We start from the raw sequence: 16,739 nt of genomic DNA on the forward strand, positions 1-16,739 counted from the left end.
CGGAAGTACCTTCCCAACCCTCTGGTGAGCTTGTGCTCCTGCAGAAGCAAGATGTCGATCCGTCCGACGAGGGCATGCTGCAGCTCCTGCCGAACAATCAGCTCATGGGGATACCTACGACTGACTGAACAGGCATTTGTTCGGTGTGGATGTTACATATGAGGAGGAAAGACTGTGAGGCATGCAAGTGCGCTTTGCAGCTAGTCTGGATGGTGAACTCCAATTCCCCATGGTGGCCCTCGGTCGGAAAATAGGGGTGATAGATGCTGCAGGTGGTACTTTTAATGCATCTATCAGCCATGCTGAAAATTGCAACTCTGTACACTGGTAGAAGCGGGCCGCCTGTGCCGGGGGCCACTCGATCACGTCCCTCGGAGCTCTCCACTGTGGGGGGGCTCGAAAGATAATGCTCAAGTGTGGGACGTCGGCGCCAGCCCACCAATTAATGTCCATCATGCAACCTCGCCACTGTTGTGCAAACAGTGCTAATCCTTCATCTCCCATCCACTGGGAGATGTGATCCGCCACCTGACTCTTCAACTCCTCCTCAATCTGTGTAGTCGTCCACTCCTCTGAGTAAGATGACTAAAGAAAAAAGGTGTAGTTTGGTCGATCCGGTGGTGCTAGTAGGTGGACCTTGCCCCTCCTTGACTTACTAACCACGAAGATCCCAACCTCTAGAGGTAGCGGGAACTCTCCGCACTCCGCAACTCGCAGGTAGGACCATAGGCTATTGTGGAAAAACTCTTGTGGCAACAACTGTGCCTGTCTCTGGAAAGTGTGGTGGGTGGCAGGGGCGGATGAGCTAGTGGCTGTGTGGGAGGGGGAAGACTGCTAGTGTGCAGAGGAGGTAGGTGTGTGTGGCTCATCACCTCCTATGGGAGGAGGGGGGGTGGGTCTAGGGGGGCTCACTTGACCTGGGTGTGGATCAGGGGGGGTGCTCGGTAGAGGGGGTGATGGGGGGGAAGAGAATCGAGAGATGGTGGGATGGCTGGAGATACATGGCGGATGTGGGGGGGTGGCCCTAGCAAGGGGGGGCTGTGGGCCAAGGTCAATAGGGGGAGGGGGGGCATGAGATGTGAGGGGGGGTGGGTGAGGGGCTTGTGGGAACTCAGGCAAGGCAGTTTGTGGCGCAGGTGGAGAATGTGGGGGGCTGTGGTCCTGTTAGGTGGGGCAGACAAGGGGAGCTATGGAGTGCTCTGCCGAGAGGGGATCGCTTGCCCACCAACACCCTACTGAGACGAGATTGGGTCTGAGGAGCTGGCTGCGCCTCCCCTTGCTGTCTCCCTCTCTGTCATCTCTGGACCCGTGTAAAACCGTCAGCGTCCACTAGCGGACCTGTGGGCAAAGCCGCCTTGGCTCCGAAATGCATACAAACTGCCGCCTGATGCCCAAAGTCGTGGCAGCGCAAGCACTGCCCTGGTTGCAATGACCTGTTGCCTAAAGGAGTGCCCGCTTGCCTCAATCTCTAGGAACTGTGGGATATTCTTGACCTCTTTCACTGCCACCCGTACCTTTGGGACTCCTGCTGCTATCACTGCATCCGCGAAGGACACGGGAAGGACAGTGCCAAAGAGCCGTCCAAAGTCTTCCACCAATTGGCAATACTCAATCGCCAGGCTGGGGAAAAGAAGGGTGACCGGGTGCCGAAGAAACCTGTTATAGAGTGCAAATGCCTCCACAGTAAAGCCACTGTACGAAGGGACCATGTATATGACCCCCTTCGTAGACGCATATGGTGAACTGGCGAGTAGCTCGCGAGCTGCGTCTGCTGAACTGAGGCGGACCATGAAGATCCCTTGGTCCAATAGGACCGCCTCCATGATCTGCGCAGTGCCGATGCGCAACATGGAGTGAAGCCAGTCTCGAAGTTGGGCCCTGGTTGGGGAATGTCCTACTACCTGACCATAAATCGTTGTTTCCATTAGCTCCAGCTCTTTAGCTCGAATGCTAAGAGCTGCTCCTCAGAGAGGACTACGCGCAAGGTGTTTGACTGGGGGGCACTCGCTGAGTGCGCCAACGTCTGACCATAGGTTTCCATTGCACGTCCCTTCTGGGAGAACCTACCTATCATGCTGCTGTGCTACTGGATGGGGAGTTGCTACAGGGGGAGGGAGCAACTGGAGGGGGGAAGGGGGGTGTCGATGGAGAAGGGGAAGATTTCTGTTTTCGATGGCGGTGGTGTGGCAGCCTGACAAAGGGCCAAGCCTCCCGGCAAGACAGTATGCAGGGGGCGGGTCTCGTGTGGTTGGGGGGGGGGGGGGGGGGCAGCAGGTGGCCGCAGGCGGAGGGGGCAGGGCGAACGCAGGCGGCGCACATGGAGCTGGCGATGGGGGCCTTGGCGAAGGTGAGAGGAATGGGACGCAGGTCAAACGGGGCGACATGACGGGCGCAAGTCAGACTGGGCACAGGTGACGAACAGGAGAGCCGTTTTTGTTTTTCCTTGGTAACAATGGTTGCTACTAACTCAATCATGTCAAGCTGCCAATGAAAAAGTCCTTTTAAGTGGACTATATGACTTTGCACTCCTGATAAAGAACCAAAGATGAATGCATTCCTCATAGCCCATATATGCCAACAACCCCAAAAGCATGAGAGCACTTTCATATCGGCCTACATAGGATCCATGAACTTGGGATGTCCAAAGACCCAATCTTTTGGAAGCATCAATACCCCAACCACTAAGGACCAAATGGCCAATAGTAATGATCAGACCTTCCACACCACTAGGTAATAAAGAAACCGATGGCAGGGGGTCTCTACAGATATCTAACAAAAAAACTAGCAAACATTGGAAATCTATTGCTTGGAGAGTGCAAAGGCAAGAGGAAAGCACTAATCAATATTCACCAAACAAAGACCTTGTATCTAAAAGGTGTTTTGTTAAGCCAACCTGTCATCACCATAGTTTTCCACCATGCTTGACCTTTCTTGAGACCCCAAGTGGTGTTGCTCTTTTGAGCAAGCCAACCCTTATCGCATATCAGCAAGTGGTATATCCGTTTGATTGAAGCATGGCCCAAATGTAGACAACCATTAATCATCCAATCCTACCAAGGGCCCTCTTGGTCCAAAGGGGGGAGAGGTTGCATGGCCCATAAAGAGGTGGAGTTAAGAGTCCTACAAATGAAAATATTCTCTAGGAACACGAAAGCAGCGTTAAACAAATCTGAAAGACATGACAGACCCACTTGCAAGCAAAAGAGCATAAGCAAATCAACATGAGCCTTTGTTTTGCCTTGCCAGGTGAGAATTTTCAAAACAGTCACTGCAGCTCTCAAGGAGTTTGTTGTCTTGCAATTTGAAGGTGGGTGCCAAGAAGATTTAGCAAGGACCAATTTCTAGGAGTCAATGGAATGATTCAAAAGCACGAAAGCCTTAAGATGAAGAGGTTGTTCAACATTAACCACGTGCCACCATTTGTTGAATTTTCCAAAGATCCACAAGTCCAGAAATTTTTGAATTCTTTCAAAAAGGATAGCAAGGGCATGAAGAAGATGCCATCTTCAAAGGCATTTGGGCAACAAGAAGCTTCTAAAAGACAAATACCACAACCTGAAAATGCACCAAAGATTGATGATGAGCAAAAGCAACTGGTACCAGTGGGATTAGGTATGCAAATGCAAGGCCATCTTAGTAGTGCCAATCCAATGAGTTTTGTCGAGTATGCATGCAAGTATGGGGCAGCTAGGATTGTATGGTGGGTCAAGGACCACATATGCGAATGTATGGGACAACTCCTTATGGTATGAACAACCAATGCATGTTGTGCAAGGCCCAATGTATCTGGATATAGCTGGTAATATGCATAACCCTATATATGGCAACATTGGTATGATGTTGGGACACAAAGTAGCAAGTTTGGCAATGCATATATGTAGCACATTGTGTTTGGAACTCATGGTATTAATGCTGGTCATGCAAATGCTCCATATTGTGCTGGTCATGAGGAAAAATGCAACTAGTAACACTTGCATGAGGAAAAATACAGCTAGTAATGCATGCAATGTATGGGAAAATGTATCTTGGTATGGCTACTAGTATGCAAATTCTCATGTACAATCACCTTGCAGCTAATGCATCTAGTGCTCCTAGCATGTCAGGTACACATGAGGGGCTAGTCCACTAGATGCAATGCTGCATATTAGTTAAGTTAGAATTGCAGCAATTTGCAATGCTAAAGAGGGAAAAAGGCCTAGAACCTGGTGCTGGCTTTGAGGCATCAAGAATTAGAGGTAAAGTATTCGTGTGCTTCTTGGTGAAGTTTTGTTATTGTTTCACCTATTGATGGATGCTAAGTGGATGGAAGAGCTGACTTCGCAGACCACTTTCAATTGTTGTAGCTTTACCCCAGGGCTTTTCAATAAGAGTTGACTTTAGATCACGCTTAGTCAAATGCGACAGAGTGAAGATCTAGAGTATTATTTGATGCTCAAGGGGAAGGTAGCACTTCCACTCCTCTAGTGATAGACAACTCTTGTGTATAGTGGATTTACTGTGCTGACAGTATGTCTGCCATGAGATCACTATTCACTTTACTAGCCACTATAGTTTGCTATACCGAAAGAAGCCTTGAGGCTCAACCCGTTATGTTGCAAGCTACCCCCCGCTCTGTCTGATTGCACCCGCCACAGCTTGACCGCATCGTCACCAACCCCTAGCCTGACAACTTCCCCCCCCCCCCCACGTTGAGTCCCCTACCCCGACGGCTTGCGCTTGTGTCCCATCGGCCGTTTTTCACCCCCGCCCCGACATTTTACCCTGTCCCCCGCTCCAACGGAGTTCTCTCCACCCCCCCTGCCGTTGTTTCCCCCACCCTCCAGTTGCTCCCTTTATTTGCACCAACTTCCCCCCCGCAGGTAGTACCGCAACGTGATTGGTAGTTCTCTCAATCCGCAGTGACTCCTAGTCCTACCTAAGAGTTGCGGAGCGCGGAGAGTTCCCACTACCTCTTGAGATGGGGATCTTCGTGGTTCGTAAGTCGAGGGGCAAGGTCCATCTACTAGCACCACTGGATGGACCAAACTACGCCTTTTTTCTTCAATCCTCTCACTCAGGGGAGTGGACGACTACATAGATAGAGGAGGAGTTGAAGAGTCAAGAAGCAGACCACATCTCCCAATGGATGGGAGAAGAAGGACTAGCACTGTTTGCACAGCAGTGGCCTGGTTGCATGATGGACATTAATTGGTGGGCCAGTGCCGAGGTCCCACACTTGAGTATCATCTTTCGAGTCCCCCCCACAGTGGAGAGCTCCGAGGGATGTGATCGAGTGGCCCTTGGCACAGACGGCCCGTTTCTACCAATGTACAGAGTCACAACTCTCAGCATGGCTGATAGATGCATTGATAGTACCACCTTGAGCATCTATCAACCCTATGGTCTAGCCGAGGGCCACCATAGGAAACTGAAGTTCGCCGTCCAGACCGGCAGTAAAGCGTACTTGCATGCCTCATAGCTTCTCCTCTTCAGCAGTCTCCACACCGAACAAATGCATGTTCGGTGAGTCACAGGTTTCCCAATGAGCTTACACCTTGCATCCTGGAATGTGAATAGTCTCAACTACAGTGGGGCACGTGGTTCTAAGAAGTTAATTGTTTGGCAGGAACTAGAGCCTACCCTTGCCGGACGGATTGACATCTTACTTCTTCAGGAGCACAAACTCACCCCCACCCAAGCCCAACGGGTAGGGAAGGTACTTGCAAGCAGCTCACACACTTACTGGGAGTACGCCATAGGTGCCCATGGCAAGAGTGGAGGCGTACGCACCTCTATTAGCCCGAGTCTCACCGCATGTGTACGAGACCACGGGACGATAATGGCAAGGAGGGTTCTATGGATCAGATTGGATATTGAGGACTCGTGAATTGGAGTCCTCAATGTCTATGCCCCTACGGAGGTTAGGGCACGCAACAGGTTCTGGGTGGAGATCGCCGATGGACTCCCAGAGGTGGACTCCTGGATTGTTGAAGGAGACTTCAATAACCTGGAGACTTTGGAGGATTAGCAGGGCAGAGGCAGTAACTACCAGGGCATGGCTCAAGAGGAGCAAGAGGCATGGGAAGTCTTTCTTTTGGCAGTAGGAGCACGCAATGCCTGGAGAGACCCGGGGGGACACGATGTGCAGTGAGTTCTTCCAAGTACACCAGCCTCGCACCGTAGGAGAGCAGATATGCAGCCTTCAGGATCAGTATGGGAGGAATCGTTCTAGCCCAGACGAGGTGATGGAGATTGCTACCGACTATTACACGCGCCTTTTCCAGTAGGAGACAGCTTCAGCTAGAGAACAAAGATGTAGATAGTAGGTCTGGGATCACATCTCGTACCTTGTCACAGAGGAGATGGGACGCTCTCTCCTAGCCCCCTTCACAGAGAAGGAACTAGAGGAGGCTTTCCGTACACAGAATGGGCAGAAATGCCCGGGAGAGTATGGCCTCTCTAAGACCTTCTTCACTACCTACTAGGAGTTGGTGAAGGATCCCCTATTGATGGCCTTCCAAGAGATTTTCACTTCAAGAAAGATGCCAGGGAGTCTTTCGGCACGCCTTATCAATCTTCTCCCCAAAGGGGGAGACCGGTTGGAGTTTTCCCAGTAGAGATGGATCATCTTATTGTCACTGGCCTATAAGGCATTGGCAAAGATGATTGATAGGCGATTATGCTCGGTGCTTCTAGACATCATCCATGACACAAAGACAAGCTTTGTCTAGGATAGGAGCATCCTGGACAATGTATTTGCCTTCTTTGAGGCGACAGAGTGGGCTCAACACAGTGGGCAAAGATTGGCCGTACTAATCTTGGATTTCAAGAAAGCTTATGACAAGGTGGACTAGGATTTTCTAGAGGTCACCATGATGAGGTTGGGATTCCCCAAGGTTTGGATTCGCGGGGTCTCCGCCCTTTACAAATTGGCCACCAACAGGGTTCTCCTAGGCGGAAGGCGAGGGGAGGAGTTTCGGCTGGAGAGATCGGTTCGACAGGGCTACCCCCTGGCCCCTTACTTGTTTCTACTCTTTGCAGAGGTAATGTCTCACTTCTTCAGGTCACGTGCGAGCGGATTACGTGGCCTCCGACTTCCGGTGAGAGAGGAGACTGAGTTGTTAGACTTAAAGTATGCAAATGACACAACACTCTACATAGAGGACGATGAGTTGATGTTGGAGAGAGTGAGGCTGGTTCTTGATGTGTTCTATTCTACAGCGGGAGCGAAAATCAACTGGCGAAAGTCAGTTAGTTTTCTCACTGACCTGGACTCTAGCACAGAGTGGGGGGTCCACCTGGGATTTAGATAGGTGAGCAGAGTGCAAACCGTCCGGTACCTAGGGTTCCACGTGGGACTCGACATCACTCTTGCCCAGCAGTTTCTTCCTGTCCTTGATTCTATTTGGAGGAAACTCACCTACTCGAGCATGGCTCACCTCTCACTAGCCGACCGAGCCCTAGTGGTTGACCAGGTCCTCCTAGCGACGGCGTGGTACATCGCCTCGTGTTGATGCTTCTCCTCATTGCGCGTAGTGCAGCTTTGCCGCCTAGTCCGGAACTTCCTTTGGTCAGGGTTAAATGGGTCCAAGGATTCCAGAGCCAAGGAGACGTGGGCGACCATCATACGGCATTGATCAAAGGGAGGGCTTGGGATCATAGACCCAGAGTATCAGAGTATGGCCCTCTTGGGCAAGCTAGTTGTCCGCGGCCTCACACCAATCGGGCAGACTTGGAAGGTCTTATTGCAGGAGGGCCTTCAAGACTATGGTGAGTGGAGGCCGTCCCTGAGATGGATCTTCACGTCAGCCCAGATCACCTTTCCTACACAGCTTACTCCACATGTGGCAGGGCCTCCATAAGGCCCTCATCTAGAGCCCCCCAGGCTGCCAGGAGGAGATAGACCGACAGCCGGTGATCTGGAACCCCCAGGTCAAAGATCGGGAAGGAGCACAGGTCAGCGAGCGCCCCCACAGCCACTAGGCTGGTTGGGAGGCTGGCCTGGCTCGTACCATCAAGAGACATGGCAAGGGGTACAGAGGATGGCGGACGAGGAGGTGTTGTAGCAAGTTTCAAGCTGCCAGAGAGAGGAGTGGAGTTGAGGAGAAGGGAGATAGACGCAATAATACCTCTAGAGTGGCTTGCTCCCCCGATACGAGAGCCGATAGAGCCCGGGGAGGTATGGCCGGCTAGGTTTTCACCAACAGGCATCCCCCTACAGGTGGCAGGTAGAGTGGGCGGCGCCCCGTAGGGGACTTTCTTTGCCATTCAAGAGGGGGGGCGTTTGGCCCTTGACAGAGGGCAACAGGATGAGGGGATAGCCGCCCTTTCGTGGAGGAGGATTCAGGTGATGGGCCTTCAGGGGAAGACATGGCGACTGGACCCCTATGCTTTCTGGAAGGAGCTCAAGGAGTGGCGCCTTTGGATCTCGGAGGGCAGACCACTTGATGAGCTGGAGTGTGATCCAAGAGAGTGGCTATGGTCGGCCACTGCGGTCCCCAAGAAGCCACCCAGGTTCCTAGAGTACACTGCCAGGATTGCCAAACACGTACTGATGCAGGAGGATATGGATTGGGTGCTGTCATGTAGCAGGTAGTGGGCGGAGCACAGCATCACGAAGCATTTCCAACGGACCTTCTGGCGCCCCCTACGGGATAGCTGGAAGCCGAGAAGGGTGTCGTATTTCTTATGGTTGGTGGCACATGGAGGCTTGGCGGTGTGAAGTTGGCTTGCCCAGATGCAGGAGGGAGATTATAAGCGCTGCACACAGCAGCCTCTGGAAACCCCAAAGCACTGCCTTTGGTCATGTGAGGAGGCGCAGGTCGTGTGGAGAGGAGCATGCCGCATCCTTTGCCGTATAGCACCCAACCTTGGATGTATCTCATGGGAAGCTTTCTGTTGGCAGGCAGTCAGCCAGGGCCGTCACCTTCTATATGAGGCCGGGATGCAGGACATGATATTCATTATTAAGGCAGGGTCATGCGCACTGGTTGGTTTTAAGGCTCTAACCATCCGCAAGGTACTGGAGTCCACAGCAGAACGCTCAGAGGTATGGGAGATCATAGGGAGTCTTACTGGATGGCATATCTGGAAGGCGTGGTGTCTGGAGGCTTTTAGCGAAGAGAGACTTTCAGCACAGGCAACCTTAGCAAAGCTCTGGACCTCCATCATCCACTCCCTCCATAGCCAATGAAATCAAGTGCAAGGCGAGTCGAGGGCTCGTTAGGAGCTCCATTGTCATTTCATGCGCACTTGGGGCGGCCAGGACCTGTTTTTCGTGATGCAGGCAGGCAGCCCCATTTGGCAATATACCCCCCCCCCCCCCCCAATGGCTTCTTGCCCCCATCCCCCCCCCAAACCGCCTTGAGAGGCTTGTATACATGATGTATTTGTGACTTTGCATCAGCTCCAGCCAGTCTGTTGAGCATGAGCACTCCGTTGTAATCAGTTTTTTTGAGTAATATAATCAGCCACATTTTACTTGCAAAAAAAAAAAGTTTGGTATACAAATTGGTATGGTTTTCATTGTAGCTCTAAAACTATACATTTGCATCAGTTTGCATTAGTGAATGATCTTCATAGATTGATTATTAGTTGCTGACTTTCAGTGGTGGATGATTATCAGTTTTCAGTGGCAACAACGTGTTTTATGAATGCCACTAGTGGTTCAACCATAGTTTATGCTCAATTTATGCTTTGCTATGGTTGTTTGGCCAAAATAATTGCAATATACTAGTTGAGAGATACATTCTATAGATTTTCGGCAAAGGTTTTGGATTCACAAAGGACAGGGGACCAGGGAGGAAACCTAACAATTATATATTTTCTAGCTATAATTGAGGCACATTATAATAAAACTAAACAAATACGAACTAAAACCTTCCTAAAGTCATAAAGGTCACACAAAAGACTAAAGATTAAATTCCAAGGACTCGCAAGCATAGCCAGAGGGGATGCAAAGGACGTGGGTCCGGAACGTAGGGCACTCGACTTGGAATGCGGAACCCGAACATGCTGTGAAGCGTGGGCGTTCCCAAGATTCTTTGGGTCACAATGGGATGCTCAGGCAAGGATGCCGTACTGGTTGTAGGACGTGCTTGGGGTGCCACATGGCAAGGGTGTGCGCGTCACTTTCAACATTTATGGCACGTACTGTTCGCCCATACCTATCACCTATGAATCAATGCTTGACTACCATCCTCATGTGCCATTGCCTTTGTCATCTTTGCTATGGTCCACCTGCGCTAGCTTACGTCCCCACATTCGCTGTTGCTGTAGTGACCAATCGATTGTCGACTATGACCTCTCAGTTGCAGTAACCAATCACATGTGTGAGTTGCGACACAGGGGCCAGGACGCACATTGCATAATCCTCTTGTCCGTGAGTCCAGAGTCTAGCGGCCTAGCCTCTAGGACCCAGGTAACCTGTCCAGTCTTCAGAAGTTAGGACTGTTAATTTTAAACAATAAATAATAAAGTTAAAACTGAGAACTGTTAAGTTGCACTGGTCGTGAACTTAGACCTGTCTAGTGTTTAGACAGTGCAGTCTGGACTCTAGTCTCTGGACACTATAATGAACTCTGTAGACATCATAGTTATAAACTTTAATTTTAAAATGATGACACTAGAAGTTATAACTCTAATCTCTGTCGTTTGAACTTTGAATTGTGCAGAGTTCTAACTTCTGAGTCCCTCTGGAATCAATCTTCAGACTTCAGTCCAGACTGTTGCCTGTAGTGTGGCAGTGTGCTCAGTGACCAGAGAACAGTGACAGAGCTAAGCGTGTGTACTCACACTTCAGTGCAGACTCTAGTATAGTGTGTAGTAGAGAGTATACAGTGTGTTGCAGCGGGACACAAGTGCTCAGTAATCAATAGAAACTTGACAGTGAGACACTACAGTGACCAGCAACTTGCAAGCCATGGCATCATCTTCCCGGGTCCCCTTGGCAACATCTTTTCAACCTCTTGCACCTCGTACCAGTTGCAAGGGTAGGAGATCCGATGACTGGTCATGGTGGTGTGAGGTTGAGGCCGAAAGGCCAATATCAGGGAGCGGCTCATGACATTGGAAATGTCCTTTTTGTGGCTATGAAAAAACAAGTGGGGCAACAAAGTGAGGGCTCATTTTTTGAGAGAGTCGGGCCATCAGGTATTCTGCTTTTTTGAAGCAATATGTGAATATGAGCTCCATAGCTGCCTCAAACAAGAGAAGCTCACAGCACAACTCAAAATACAGATAGCCAATGCCTGCAACTCAAGCCCCTCAGTTCCACATTCCCCCCACCATAAGATAGCCCCAACTCCATGCCTGTCATCCTGTGCATCCTCACTACCGTATATGCCACGAAGAGATCTATACCTTACAAGACTGTCTCTGATTTTTTGTCTGTTGTCAGAGTCAGGAACCATCTTGCTTAAGACTGCCATCCAACCAACTACAATCTCATTAATTCCTATTTTGACAACTCTCCTAAAACTCAAGATCCAACACAAATGCAACTGCATGTAGAGGAGAATAATAAGTGTTCCACTGTGTGACACATAATGTGCGTAACTCCTCATACCTCTGTGCCATCTCACAATCCTCATCATCATTATCAAAAGGAAAGAAAGTACGTAGCTTCTCAATCATTTTGTCCATAGCCTCGTAGACTTTCCCAATACATGGTTGCATACTATCCATAAGTCTCAGCAAATGCATCATTGACTACACCATGGCATCAATGCAACATACATAATCCCAAAATGAGGCATCTTTTGCACATTCAACACATTTTATTCTTGCAACAGTGGAGGACAATGCATTTGCATGACACTCGTCACTAATGAAGTCTCAAAGTAGCACTGCACGTGCTTAAGCAACCAAGCATTAAAAAATCATAAGCAAACCGTGTTTCCGAGTACTTCAAGAGAACCTTTTTGGATCTCTTGTGAAACATAGTGTGTTGAAATGGCATCTTGCTCAGCAACCTTTTGCTGAAGAAACTGCTTCTTCTCTTGATTGACATTCTCACAAAAGTGCACCTAATGGCCTGACTCTCTCAAAAAATGAGCCCTCACTTTGTTTGCCCCACTTGTTCTTTCATAGCCACAAAAAGGGCATTTCCAAAGTCGTGAGCCACCCCCCAATATTGGCCTTTCGGCCTCAACCTCACACCTCCATGACCAATCATTGGATCTCCTACCCCTACAACCAATACGAGGTGCAAGAGGTTGAGAAGATGTTGCTAGGGGGACCCGGAAAGATGATGTCATGGCTTGCAAGTTGCTGGTCATTGCAGTGTCTCATTGTCAAGTTTCTATTGATTACTGAGCACTTGTATCCTATAACTTATGATGTCTACAGAGTTCATTATAACGTCTAGGGACTAGAGACTAGAGTTGTGCACCCTGGCCTGTGTGACTATGTCACGACTCACACAATGTGACTGGTCATTGCAACTGACAAGTCATAGTCGATAGTTGACTGGTCATTGCAGGGAGCGTGGGGACATGAGCTGGCATAGGTGGATTGTAGCAAGGATGACGAGGGCAACGACACACGAGGACAGAAGCCGAGTGTCAGTTCGCAGGTGATAGGTACGAGCAAACAGTACGCACCATAAACGCTGACAGTGATGAGCACACCCCTACCACATGGTGTCCTAGGCACGTCCCACAACCAATACAACGTCCCTACCCATCCCCAGACACATCCTATTGTAACCCAAAAACGTGTGGAAACGCCCACGTTTTGAAGCATGTTCAGGTTGAGTCCCGCATTCCAAGTCGGGGGCCCACGTCCCCTACATCCCCTATGGCTATATTAGAAATGTTCAACAAGTGCTTGGCTTTAGCATGGTCAAACAATAGTGGCCAATGTTGAATTGACTATGATGCCTTTTGGGAAATTCCAGAGTAGCATCCTTTGCTTTGGTAGACATTGCAATGCCATTGAGGACGATGCAAGAATTTCAAGGGGGTGGTCTGTCATAAGGACGTGAAATTTAAATGATTTCGTTAGCATTAGATTAAATTTGGTGACACTTGTAACATTTAATTAGCCATTAGTATTAGTAGTGACACTAGGGAATTGGTATTAATTAATAAATTAATGCCGGTTCCAAGCTGATAACTGCTCAAGATTACTTGGGTGATAAATTGGCCTGGTCAATTTAATTGTTGGCCGGTCATATTATTTTTCTAAGATATAGATAATTATTAAATTAATTTTCAGAATATTGAAAATAAATATTCTGAAAATCAATTTAATGAAACTGGATAATGCTGGAAATTGTTTTGGCAGGTTGTCACTCAGCAAAAGTTGCCCATGCAAGTACACGGATGCATTTTTCAATGACATATTGGTCAACATTGGATGATTGCAACTCTCTATGCTTGAAGACACATTGGTTTGGCTGTGTAATTCAGACACATTCAAAGCTCATTGGTCAAGGTTGGTAAAAGTAACTAAGGGCATAGCAATTGGAGCAAATCTCGTCCATGGAAGAGCCAAGCACACGTGGAATCATCAGCAAAGAGAGTGCTAGTCTATGACAGCCATTTTGATCACATAGGTGAGCCACAAGCGGTTCATGTAGAGGCTTATCTTCAACATTAAAGAAGTATTGTAAGGGGTGCTCACTTTGAGGGTCAATCTGGTGTCATGTACTATGCAAGAGCGCTATAGGCTATAGCTCTTAGGTTCTTTTGTCATTATTTTTTGCTGACTTGAATAGTGTGTGTACTGTAAGTTTACGTTCACTGCCCTATAGATCAGATGTTTAGGCAAGTTTCATGTGGAATCCTAGAATAGAAAGCATGCTGAGAGTTGTGAACCAAAGCCTCCCGGTCTCATGCAAGATGGCCATCCGCATGGAACATATGCAGCATGCCAAAGCAAGCCAATAGTTCTCCATAAACAGTCACATTGGCTAGCCTCTTTAGGGGGCAGTCTCAGAAATGTGCATCATAGCCCTTAGCTTTCTGTGTATAGTGCTTCTGCATGTATTGCAAGCAACTTAACCCTTTCCAAGGAAGGAAAGAAAGCTTAAGTTACAACATCTGAGTCTCTTCATTCTTTGAATTCTGTATATTGTCAGGACGTGACATACAGGTTATCAGGTCTGCCATTTTACAGACCGTGTCAAGGTTAAAAGGCAATAGTATTGATCTGTTTTACGCTACACTATGTGGGTAATGTACAGACTTGCAATTGCAGCACCTACAGACTTATGACTGCAGCACCAATGGTCTACTGTTGTTACACGGTTATATGACAATAGTCTTCCTTCCTTTCCTAGTCGTATTGGGTCTAGCAATCATCATGTGGCTTCATTGTCTCGTAGCACCTAAGCACTAGGCGGTGCTGCAAGGGTGTTTTCTTGGGCAACTTTTTAGCACACAATTCTCAAAGCACTTAAAAAGTCTAGGGCTCTACATCCTCTCATAGCAAACGACCTTGATTAACAGGCTAGCTGTATCTCAGCTTTATAGGCAATATCATGGGCCACTGATTTCTTTGCAAATATGTTTGGTAGACCCTTGATATGGTTTGGTATAAACCAACTATATCCATGATAAAAACAGTGGTAATCGTAAAAAAATTTCACATTTCATGGAACACACACAAGGTCCCAGAGTCATTCAAGAAGAGTGAACTTTCCAAATGTTAGTTCAATAGGACAAGAATAAAAGGTGACATACTGCAAAGACCCCCAAAATGCCACAAAGAAAGGACTCAAAAAAAGAAGAGAACACAGACCTGTACCAGCACCTTCCATTTCTGGAAAAAGCTCAATAACTCTGGCTGCCATATGCTCTTCAGATAAAATGGCATCTTGATTGAAAGATGATTTCTCTTTCCCTCCTTTTAAGGAAGCTGCACCTCCTACAGTAGAGCCACCTCTTACTTTCCCGCCCTTCTTCTTCCCTTTTGTTCCCTTTCCACTTGGCATATCTTGCCCTAAACCTTCAAAAGATGTCAACTTTGCATTTTTCCTTCTGCCAACTTTGCTTTCTGGGCCATTTGAGGAACTAGAGTTTGCCATGTCCAAATCAATCTCAGATTCCCCTAATCTTTGTGGAAGCCTTCCTGAACCCTTTTTTTGATCTTCAAGCAACCTTGTTCTAGCTAGCTCTTTGACTTCACCTTCCAAGATCTCTGATAAGCCCTGAAAGATTATATCAAGGAGAAACAAACTGCTTCAAGTTTGGACGCTGAAAAAACAAATTACCACACTTTTCTTACTACAGCAAATTGACCTCCGATATCAATTATTTATGACAGAAGTGTAACACTCAGAATTGTGAATGCCCAAAGTATGCACTGTAAGTCTCCAAGATTCAAAATTGGAACCCAATATTAATTAAAACCTTATTTGAAATAACAAAAGATAAGGTAATATGGGAGGCTAGTAAAGGAATAAGCCAAACTACAGGAACGAAAATGACATGAAAGGCTAAGAACTTGTATGATGGGTTGAGGAGTAACACTTCCCGGAAAGAGGATATGAGTATAGATGCAAAGTGATGACTGAAGAGATGAATACAAAATTACTCCAAGACTTGTTTTATCCCATTGCCAAGAGGCTCGTCATTATACAGTATAACCTTATGTAACGCCAGGCTTGGCAGATAGAATTACTCATCAGATAACAGTAAAATACATGCCAAAGGACTTTCAGCAGTCAGACACCACAGTTCCTTACACAACTTTAAGGCATTGTATAGCATATGTGGCACCATATGCATTCAGTGGCTTCTAAACACTCTTTGGACAGGCTACTTAGGTGCACATATTGAAGGCCTTAAACTAAACATACACCTTGTTTGCTGATTCTTCTGGAGGCCCTTCTCCTTGTGATATGCCGCAAGGGATGGAAGTGGGTGAGTTGCCTAACCAAGGTAGATTTTTTTTTTAGACAAATCCTGTGATCCATAGTTACATAGGACAGAAAACAGGGACAACAATGGCAGCAAAACAAAACTACTTCTAGTGACTATAGTCGTATGGAATGCAAACTGGGACAGAAGGAAGCTACCATTCACAAGTTCAAAAACGACCATCCCAGTGCCTATGATATGATCTAGCATTCCTTCACAACACAAATCATTTCAAAACAGATACCTCATTGGTGATGACTGCAATGCTCATTCTTCGCTGCCTTGCTAAAAGCACACAACAGGTTTAGAATTGCAGGGCAGCAAGATGATTATGCTCGACATGTGTCTCAACCATCTAAACTTACCTCTCTTGCTGCCCATGTATGCCTTCATCAAATGTTCCTCGCATAAAACCCCACTCAGATACTAAGACTTATCTTTTCTGATATTTTGGATGCACATATGTCTTCATGGTATGTGTATGACTTTTGGACAATGTGCAAAAAGTAGCTTGCTTCCTTCTTGTCTCAGAATTATGTATTGTTGCTAAGCCAAACACTGGTTGCATGCACTTTTATCATGAAGCTTATCTTCAAAGATTGTTCTTCAGGCACACAAAGCCTTTCTGGCATCTAGGCCGTTCTTTGGATCCTGATATGGATATGCAAAAGCATGCTCCCCAGCAAGTGGCTCAGCAGCAAAAGGTTGTTCCTATGCCTCTTGCCCTGCCTAGACATGATAATGGTAAAGGATGTCTCCCAAGTTGGTATTGAGCATGCATCGCACTCGGGTGGTTGGAATTGGCCTCCTCAGGAAGATTCTTGGGTCATTGTGGTTAGACGTAATGCTAGACAAGAATCTCATTCGACTCCTACTTACCCATCTCCTCAACCA

The 16,739-nt window shown here is 47.7% G+C and overlaps 1 protein-coding gene across 9 annotated transcripts in view; it reads right to left on the reverse strand.

Annotated features, from left to right (window-relative positions):
* Positions 1-16,739, reverse strand: part of LOC148025401 (E3 UFM1-protein ligase-like protein) — a 163,358-nt gene that overhangs the window by 44,945 nt on the left and 101,674 nt on the right. For all 9 annotated transcript variants that reach the window (XR_015693085.1, XR_015693083.1, XR_015693082.1 and 6 more), the window contains exon 9: positions 14,725-15,133. Coding sequence is in view for 4 of the 9 variants with exons in the window: in XM_087692513.1 (XP_087548639.1) it covers positions 14,725-15,133 (409 nt within the window). In the remaining 5 variants the exon portion in view is untranslated. The remainder of the gene's footprint in view (positions 1-14,724; positions 15,134-16,739) is intronic.

The sequence above is a fragment of the Lygodium microphyllum genome, chromosome 14, assembly GCF_053477565.2.
Source record: "Lygodium microphyllum isolate KBCC chromosome 14, Lygodium_microphyllum_v1.1.10, whole genome shotgun sequence".
Lineage (NCBI taxonomy): Eukaryota > Viridiplantae > Streptophyta > Polypodiopsida > Schizaeales > Lygodiaceae > Lygodium > Lygodium microphyllum.